The 9,552-nt window shown below is 37.3% G+C and overlaps 1 protein-coding gene across 5 annotated transcripts in view; it reads right to left on the bottom strand.

The window, feature by feature from the left end:
• Positions 1-6,695: 6,695 nt before the first annotated feature.
• The window catches only part of PCGF5 (polycomb group ring finger 5), a 64,891-nt gene continuing 62,034 nt past the window's right edge, over positions 6,696-9,552 (bottom strand). For 4 of the 5 annotated variants that reach the window (XR_006413783.1, XM_044420633.1, XM_044420630.1 and 1 more), the window contains one exon: positions 6,696-7,991. Coding sequence is in view for 4 of the 5 variants with exons in the window: in XM_044420633.1 (XP_044276568.1) it covers positions 7,944-7,991 (48 nt within the window). In the remaining variant the exon portion in view is untranslated. The remainder of the gene's footprint in view (positions 7,992-9,552) is intronic. The other variant, XM_044420632.1, reaches the window with a different exon arrangement.

Here is a 9,552-nt window from a genome sequence, read left to right as displayed (position 1 = left end):
GTGTTTAAAATAAGTAAGAACATTAACACGATAACAAGCTTGTAAAGGGACCTCTCACCTGATTGCCTATGGAAAGTATGAATCACTTCCCATCATTCTGAAAATGACGACTTCAGGAGAAATGTGGTGCTTCACACCTTATTATTCACCTACATGGCACAAAGTGCTGAAACAAGGAATTGAGGGTAAGTGGACAAGTTTAGCTTTGCATGGATTGGTACCTTTTGTGGACTTGTTTTCAAGGCTGGTTATAAAAAGATGCTTCAACAAACTTTATAGGATGGATATATATATATACATATACATACATACATACATATATATCCTGCTCTGCATTTTACTGGTATCTGCTCTGGATTGAAAGTAGACTTCAAAACAATTTGTAGTAGCCAAAATATTTGCCATAATAAAATGCAGAATTTAATTATCAGCTCAGGGAAAGTGATTGTAGGCAGACATGTCACAATACGCATCAAAGAGATCACTTTTAATGGTTGTAAACTAGGCATTCTAAAGAATAATCACACAACCATTCCTGAGTAACAACCAGTGTTAAAATGATAAGACAGTCAAGTGCATCATTTTGGGTGAGTTACAGAGGTCTATATACAGTGCATTTCCATTGAAGAGATGGTACCAAGTTGTGTGGAGCTCTGCTACTGAGCCCAATCTGATAAAATCTCGAAATTATTTGAAAGCAGAATATGGCAACTAGTCTCTATTTCATAACTGCACATTTCTTACCTTATTCTGTGCTGAAGGTAATTAGTTGCCAATACCTGGCTCAAAAAGAACCATTAAAAAGGGAAATAATTTCAGGTACTGGCACTGCACAATTCCTAGATACTAGTTCAAATCCTAGTGGTACAGATGACGCTGCTTTCCCTCAGCCTCCCCCGCACCACAAGAGAAGAAACCCCACTTTGTATTAATCACTTACGCAGTGCAGTCGAAAATCTGAATGTTCCAACAGCAGTTTCCTAGGGAACATCGTTTTCAAAATATGAAGGTATACAACTCACACACCCCTCTCTGCACTGTGAAAAGTTTTAATTTCAAATGATCTACTGTACTTTTTTAGTTCAAGAACTATTGACTGGATGTAGAAACATTTTATAAGCCTGGTTGACCAGTACTTTGCTGGGTCAAGCAGTAAAAAAGTCTTCTGTTAGGTAATTAGTACTGTGGATGAAAAAGCCAGCTGAGTTCTGAGCCCAGCAGCCTTCAATTCTGGACCAGCGGTTCCTTTGCTTACCATCTTGTGCTTGCTCCTTCCCTGCCCTGCTGTATTTATTCCAGTTCTGTGCCGACACATCAGTCTTTGCCTCGTTTTTGCTTTGTCCAGCTTTTTCTCCTGTCCTTGCAGAAGAGGCCAATATTTCTCAATATCAAAAGCTTGTAATCCTATTATAAGCTTCAAATGGAAAATAAGCTATGCATTGGTGCATTGCTCTAGAATGAGATCTTCACAATAAAATTAGAGTTTTGTTGGAACACTTAGACAAAAGACGGAATGCTGTTAAGGCAGAAGGAAGCTAATATCAAAGATGAAAACACAGCTCCAATGTATGTATATTGCCTTCAGATAGATTTAATGAGGGACTCTGAGGCGTACATACTTGGCTATGTCCAGATATAAAATGCATTTAGCCCAGTTGTAACTAGTCAGTGATGTACAGAATGAACATGACATGAGAGCAACAAAAAACCATTTGAGCACAAAACTGAAAAAATGGTTATTCCCTAAACAGCAGCATTTTTCCCAAGACAAGACATAGGTAACATACAGATTGCATATTTACAAGTGCACTTCTTTTACAAAAATACTTATATCTGTAATAAGTAGGATAAACTAAGTCATTAATAATGACCTGGGGTTTATTTTTCACTTCAATTTGAATGATTCATAATCTAAATTTTACAACCACAAAAAGGTTCTTTTTTAAAATAAGGTGTTACCACTTTTGACAAAAGCTTAAGATGTTCAAAAAAAATTAGTAAAGAGATATTATGCATTAAGATTTTTACATATTTCAAGAGGTGTGGTAATACAAACTGTCCATCACAAACCAGATACAATGAAGTTCAGCATAATTGCTACTGATTTTACATGCCTCTCATCACTACTTAAATTACCTCTTAGGTAAGGGCACTTAAGTCCATCTTGTGCATGTTTACTTAGAAGTCAGTCCCACAGAGTTCTGTGGAGCTAACTCCAAGGTAAATGTGTATAGGAATGCAAACATAGTTCTTCTCCAGAACTGGAATATGTCTATTTAAAAAAAAGCATCATAATTTCTCCTTTAATGTTTGCGTAGCAGAGTACAAGTAGGAAAATCTAGGCATTTTTTGTTTTCTGTTTTAGAAAACTATCAAATAATTTTAGTGCTATTCTAAGGGGCAATTTTAAAATTCATCATTTTTTAGAATGAACAATTACTTAAAGATGGTTTGTAGGACAGGTAAAGGAGAGCCATGAGCACTGAAAACAAAAGCCTCAGTAGGTTTGTTTGTTTATCAACGTAAGAGGGCATTCCTCTAAGCTGCTTCACTGCATTCTATTTTATGGAGCTTCTGCTTGGCTAACCTTTGGTGTTTCAATGGTAGATAGCAACCAATTGGGTGTTTGCTTAAAATACAGATAAATACTTTATCATGAAAAAGTTATTTCTATTTTTTAAATATGCTTTTTAAAAGCATAAAATGGTTGCAGGACCAATTTGGAAGCAACTAAAATTCTTCAACATGTAAAGTTAATGTGACACACACTAAAACACACACTAAAACTCAGTGATAGAGATTAATTCAATATCTAGGGGAAACGAACTTCCCACAGTTCTGCTTTAGCAACCAGTTTAGCAGCTGTGCTTGTGCTTTGACATAATGCAGGATTTTGGAGAACTTGTCTGATCAGGACTGACAAGTATGCCAGTGCACCCTGCCCAGTGGCTTCTACTTGGCTCTTCCTGCAAGTGGGAATCATTAAACAAATCATGGCTTATCATTATGTCAGTGGCTTATCACTATGTCTGAACCAGGAATTTTGGCTAGCCTGCCACAGAGTGTGTTGTTGGCTTACAATTCTGGCTTGTCTGGGGAAAGGCAGGCCAAAATTCCCGGTTTGGACATTATGATAAACAAATCAGATGCAGGGTCTGCAGTTTGTTTATCCACTCCCATGTGTAGGAGAAATCATGTGGGAACAATTAGGCAGTATGCATTAGTACACTTGTTCAAGTGTGATATTGTGTGAGAACCAGCCCTGTGTCAACTTAAAAAAATAGTATGAACCTTAGTAAATGACTATGCATTCTGAAAATATTTCCTGTTTTGTGCCTCTCTCTTAGTTATCATGCCTATTGCCTTGAGGAAATGAATATAAACTACATATGCACTTCCCCCTTTGCCTCCTGGATTTTATTCTTGTCACATACTACACTCTGTCCTTCTACAGCAGATAGATATATAAAAGATGCCCCAAGAAAAAGCAGAGTAGAAGTTTATGTCACTCTGCAGTAATACTGCTTTGGAAAGAGTAAAGAATAGCATTGACATTTATACTGTTTTTCCTTTTTACTATCCAGAGGCAGCAGGGAGTCTATCCTGAGATGCAGAAGATGACCCTTCCTGTACAATCTTCAAAATGCTTTCTGTGTAAACATCTTGAGTAATGAATGTGTAAAGATAGGCTTTTTAAATTTGGGGAACTCAATGTTTTAACCTTTCATACATTTTGCTAATTTAGTTAACAATATTGCATCAAGGCATTAGTACGAGCATTTGAGGCTGAACATCATCAAAAAAGAGGAAAAAAGAAAGTCAATAATTTGGCACAGGACCATACTAAATAAATGTATCTAGCTAGCTGAAATTCCATCAGCAAGAAGCAGAAACAGGCACAAGGGGAACAAATCCTTCCCATGTGCTGGTTGAAGAAGGACAAATCTTTAGCATGCAAATAAAAAGTCAGTTTCAATCCAACCAACACAGTCTACATATGGAATCCAATGTCATATGGATACTTGGTAACCTCATGCCTTATAGGTGTTACTTTGTTTTCTAAGCTTGAGTACTAGTCATCATTTCCCTGTAGGAACAGCAATTCTTTGGGATGGGCATGCAAAACAGTAGTTCCAGATGCCTAGGGTGAGATCCAAAGCTTTCTATGTTCTTCTGTGAGAGGAAAATACCAGTCTACTCTATGGTCAAAAGCTGTATGCACACAGAGCAATTCTTTTTCAAGATTCCTTATACCAGTCTAGACTACTCATCTGCTCTGACCATTAGTAGTTCCCCAGTCTTGTGGAGAAGAGTCTTTTCCATCACCTGCTACCCAATATTTTTTAAAACTGGAGATACAAACCACTGAGCTGATAACTCCCATAGTGGAGTGGTAGTGACCCTCCTCTGGAAAAAAAAAACCTCCAGAAATGTCAGGGCTGCAGGAAGTGATCCAGAGTGCACAATAATGCTGTTGTTGCGCTTGCTATTCTGTACAGCTTTGGTGGACTGTTAACATTGTCATTTATGTAACTGTCCTCTGGCACAAACTGTTCTCTGATTATATTCTATTAGTCTCATTTTAATTTTTCTTGGTGCAATCAAATGTGCAATAGGTAGAGTTATTCATTGATGTATGAAGAAGTTACAAAGTTGTATAGAGGACATCAGCAGTTGGTTGATTTTTCAACAATTATCCAACCAACTGGTACACAACTATACCAGAAATGCAAAGTTGTAGGCCACAAGGAGGTCACACGTGCAAGAAATATTTTAAGGCTCTTAGTTTCACAGCTGACAAGTCTTGAATTTCCCTGCTTTTTCAAATGGAAAATATTTCCTTTCATTGATCAAGTTTACAAAATGTTATAAACAATTAAATGGGCATGGATTCATAGCCTGAAACATCTGGAAGTTTGCAGAACTGATGTTAAAAGTCTTTGTGTTTTGATCCCAAACACTTGTTTTTGCATGGAAGTGTGAAAGAGAAGATTTCTATTGTATGAATTTGTCTTAAGATTATTGTATTTTTGAGTGAACAAATTAAACATATTAAAAGATTAGTTTGAGAAGATATTTTTTCAGTTGGAATGACACTTTTAAATGTTACATTTCCTCTTATGAGTCAAATAAAAACTTCATTTTGCACAAGAAATTTGCAAATAGTTCAGAAATAAATTACATATATTTCACTTGCAAAAAGTAGTATGGTTTTATATTTGTTATACATGTAAAAATTAGCAACAATGCTCAGCTTGAGATTTGATTAAGGGAACAGAAATAGTTAATTGCCACAGGCCAACTGAAAATCTTCCATATCTTTATTAGCATTGACAGACTAGTCTCAGCACTAATAAGCTAGCCATACATGCTGAAGGATTTTTGGAGGAACTTTCAGATAGGAAAGGCAACAATGTCAGGAATGTTTTTTACTGATCTGCACTGAGCCTTTATTAGGAGCAGATCTGGCTGTTACCAAGAAGTTCTGAAAAGTTTAGTTCCTGCATTTATTTTTAAGCTTTTGGGTAACATCTAAAATTGTGACATGCATTGCTTCTTTGGATGTTATCCAGAACCATGGAAGGAAATGCAAAAGTAATTTTCCTATCCCTTCCATGTGCTTCCAGATCCAAAGAGTCTAAAGGCACCTTTCTGATATGCGATTTTAAATATGTCCCTACTTTATAAGAAGGGGGATGCAGGTGGTGCAGTGGTTTAAACAGCTGTGCTGCTGTGCTGGTTGATCAAAAGGTCACCGGTTCGAATATGCACAACGGGGTGAGTTCCCGTTGCTTTGTTCTAGCTCCTGCCAACCTTGCAGTTCGAAAGCATGCAAATGCAAGTAGATAAAAAGGTACCACTTCGGTGGGCAGGTAACAGCGTTCCGTGCACTTCGGTGTTTAGTCATGCCGGGCACATGACCATCTGTGGACAAACACTGGCTCCCTTGGCTAGGAAACAGAGATGAACATCACCCCCTAGAATCAGACATGACTGGACTTAACGTCAAGGGGAAACCTTTACCTTTTACTTTATAAGAGCTAATGCATCCACAGAAGCAGGTTTCTGTAATGCAATGAGGTCTACTGCCCGATGGTATAAGTAAAAATAAAACTAGAACCCAAATAACTAGTTTCATGAATCTAAATGAGTGGAAGATTTGCTTTTCGTAGTAAGTGGCATCACATGGCATGTAACAACAACTTTGGAAAGGGAAAGAAATGGCAAAAGTGGGTTTGCTATGGCATTGAGGTGGTAGTCAACTATTCAAAGGAAAAAAAATCACTGGGCAAGTTCAAGTCCTTGAATAAGCCCAAGCAGCTGTTTGTATCCAACAGCACTATATCCAGCACAGAAGGAATATGCAAGTTGCACAGCTGCATCTTGTATATTTCTTTTGTGCCTGTAACATTTAATAGATGAAGTTTGTTGGAGACTGCATCACAGAGACAAATATGGGTTTTGGGAAAGTAAACTTTCCCTTTATATTCACTTGGTTTACAAGTTAAGTCTGCAGTATTTGTTCGTCATACTTTCCTAAATTGAATTAATTACACCACCGATTCCTAAAGTGAATTATTGATGATGTGTAATTTACTTTACAAATGTGTTTATTAAAAGCTATACAGATTATTGAACTATATTGTTATTTAAACTTTAAACTGTGTGAAAGTAATGGAAGACAGGAAACAATATATCATGAACTCTGTAATGATGTCCATAACACATTTTTAACAGGATGGAATGCATGTATGATACTGAAGGCAACCACCAACATTTCTGTAACACAACTGCTCCTTATAAAAACAACTTTTGGTCAGGTAGCCTTATCAACCATATTAAATTTACATCAGTTTCAGTGTAACAACTAGATTGACAGCAGCTGCTGGATTCAAAATAGCCATAAAATGTGGTTGTGATGTCATCAAATTGGTACATTTTAAGTATGCTTGTGTATTACTGAATATGTTAATATAACATTGAAGCATCGTTGTGCCCAGAGTCCTGACAGCTGCACACTTAAGACCACCAATTTTGACCCACTTCTTTACTGAATTGCTGCTAATATGTAAGAAAAAATGAAAAGTTCAAAGGGAAGCCTACAATAGCAACAGTTTCAAATGTAAGAGCATCTTTTACATGACAGTTCGTTTTTTTCTTGTACTTAAACAAATTATGTAATGGACTTTTTCAAAAGAAAAAAAAACCTTACCTGCTGCATGCATGCTGATTTGCTACGTCTTGAAATCAAAATTCTAAGTCATACACATTACTGAAGGGAGTCTGTGAGACATACCATTTAAGGGCAATGCAGACTGACTGCATTTAACTTCTGACACAAAATCTAAATTTTCAGATGCTGCAAAAAGACTGTTGCATACTAATGAGTGAGCTATATCTGAACCTATGAAGAGTTGAACAAGAAAAAGGTAGTGGCACAATAACCACATTTCTAAAACATATATTATGTACAAAATATTTTAAAGGTATAGTTTTAACCTTTCATACAGTACTTCTTTTAAACAACATTTTCAGTAAAATAGTAAACGTGAAAAACAACAACTGCAATACCACATGTGAAAGAGCAGGTGGCCACCTCTGCTAATGTAATCAATGTTATGGACCAGTGAAATTTCCTAACAGGCAAAGCTAGTATTCCAGAGATTCAGACTCTTGACTATACATTTAACGTTTGGCTACAACTTGCAGTCTTTGATGCCACAAATATCATATGAATGTTTCAGTAGCAGAATGGCACTTGGCATACTCTAACAGAGAGGGATGGGGAGAGGGGGATAGTTGATCAATTGAAGAAAAAGTCCATATTTGCATGCTGAAATTCTGGTTGTGTCCCCCCAATCCAGGCACATCCATTCATTGTGCAATCTGTCGATGGGTAAACATAGTGCAGGATTAATCTCAGTGGGATCTGGCCCTTTGGTCTAACCGAAGTCAATTCTGGGTCGATACTGGAGTACCATGGGGTAAGACTAAGACCACAATGAAAACAGAACAAACAAAAACAATGACAGTATGTAGACATAAGTACAGGTGTAGTAGAAGTATTAAAATGTATCAGAGGAATTTAAACAGCAGTTTCTCAACAATCTATACATGTTTAAAGGAGCCAAAAATATATGGGACTCTGTAAATTAAAATGTTGTTGGGCTTTTCCTCTCTCCTGTCAGATTAGCTTGAACATTAGCACAAAATCCTCAACAAGAAATATATTGTCTAATTTCAGAACAATTCTGAATTTACTAACAGTATCCTTGATGCAGACTTTCAAAGCAGTCCTATCCCAAATGTCATCACCATTCATTTGGCTTTGAAAGGGGAAACCTGGGGAAAATGGAGTTGGGATCAGAGCCCATCCTCTGCAAGAGACTACCATGTTCCCCACCAATTGTTTTTGTGGATAGTTCACTCTAGTTTAATCAACTGAAAGACTGGTGTCTGTTGAATTTAAAGATTTAAAGTATTTTTTCCTGCTCTGAAAGCAACTGGCAGGGTACAAACAGTAATGAGAGGTCTGGGCTGAGTTGCTGTTTGTTGACCTCTCCCATGTCCCCAATATTGCACTTGGAATTTTGGGGATAGCTTTTCAGGTAGGAAAATTCTTCTCTACCTCTAATTTTGATTCAACCTGAAGAATCTGAGAAGAATTTGGGAGTTCCAATGTTTGCCTCTTCCTTGAATCAGGAAGCACCTGAAGCCTGTTTCTAGGCATGTGCCCAGTGGATATCACTAATATCACCAGTACATTTTGATTAAATAGAGAATATAAATGAACAAAATCTGCCATTGGCCTTTGTAGGGCTAGGCCAAGACATTTTGGTGCCTGATGAAGAACAGCTAATTGTATGCCTCCCGTACCATCCAGTTACAATATATAACATCCAAGGCTGTCTTGCTGTTTGGCAGCAAATCCTAGAAGCATGTCTCCCCATCTCCATGAGAAAAAAAAATCATTGACACGACAGTTTCCCTTTCCTTTCATTACTGCTACTACTATCATCAATTCTCTGAGGCAACTCTTCTATTCCACACTGTAGCTTTTGTTTCAAGACTCTCTCACACACCATCCAAAATACTATGGAGGAGTTGGGCTGTGAATAGTGTTCAGCAAAATGTATCTAGAGCTCCAGCTAGGATTCCCACCCAAAACAACTTGACTGAACAAGTTGAAGTTATCCTTCCTTGAATAGCCTTTCCTCTAGTAAAAAAGGTTATACTGTTCACAAGGTAGAGGGATTCTCTTCTTACACTAATTCATTTTAAACCGTTGCTGATATACAAGTAAGTTTGTATACTTTTAAAAACATAGGCAGACCTAGGACAAGATGCAGTCACCTATCCACTGCCACTGGGGGTTATGTTACTTAAAAGCACAACAGAAGAACCTAATTGCAGGCTGCTAACTAATTTTCCTTCCCCCAAGCTCAGAAAATAGCCCCCGGACAAAATAAAAGCTCATCTTTTTACCTGCTGGATATTTACTCTGTCACTTAGCAACTTGTGCTACCTCTTGCCCTTTATGTCTAGCAACAT

The sequence above is a fragment of the Varanus komodoensis genome, unplaced genomic scaffold (assembly GCF_004798865.1).
Source record: "Varanus komodoensis strain SLA01 unplaced genomic scaffold, ASM479886v1 scaffold11, whole genome shotgun sequence".
NCBI lineage: Eukaryota > Metazoa > Chordata > Lepidosauria > Squamata > Varanidae > Varanus > Varanus komodoensis.
The sequence above is the reverse complement of the archived record's forward strand: the minus strand, read 5'-3'. Positions and strand labels throughout refer to the sequence as shown.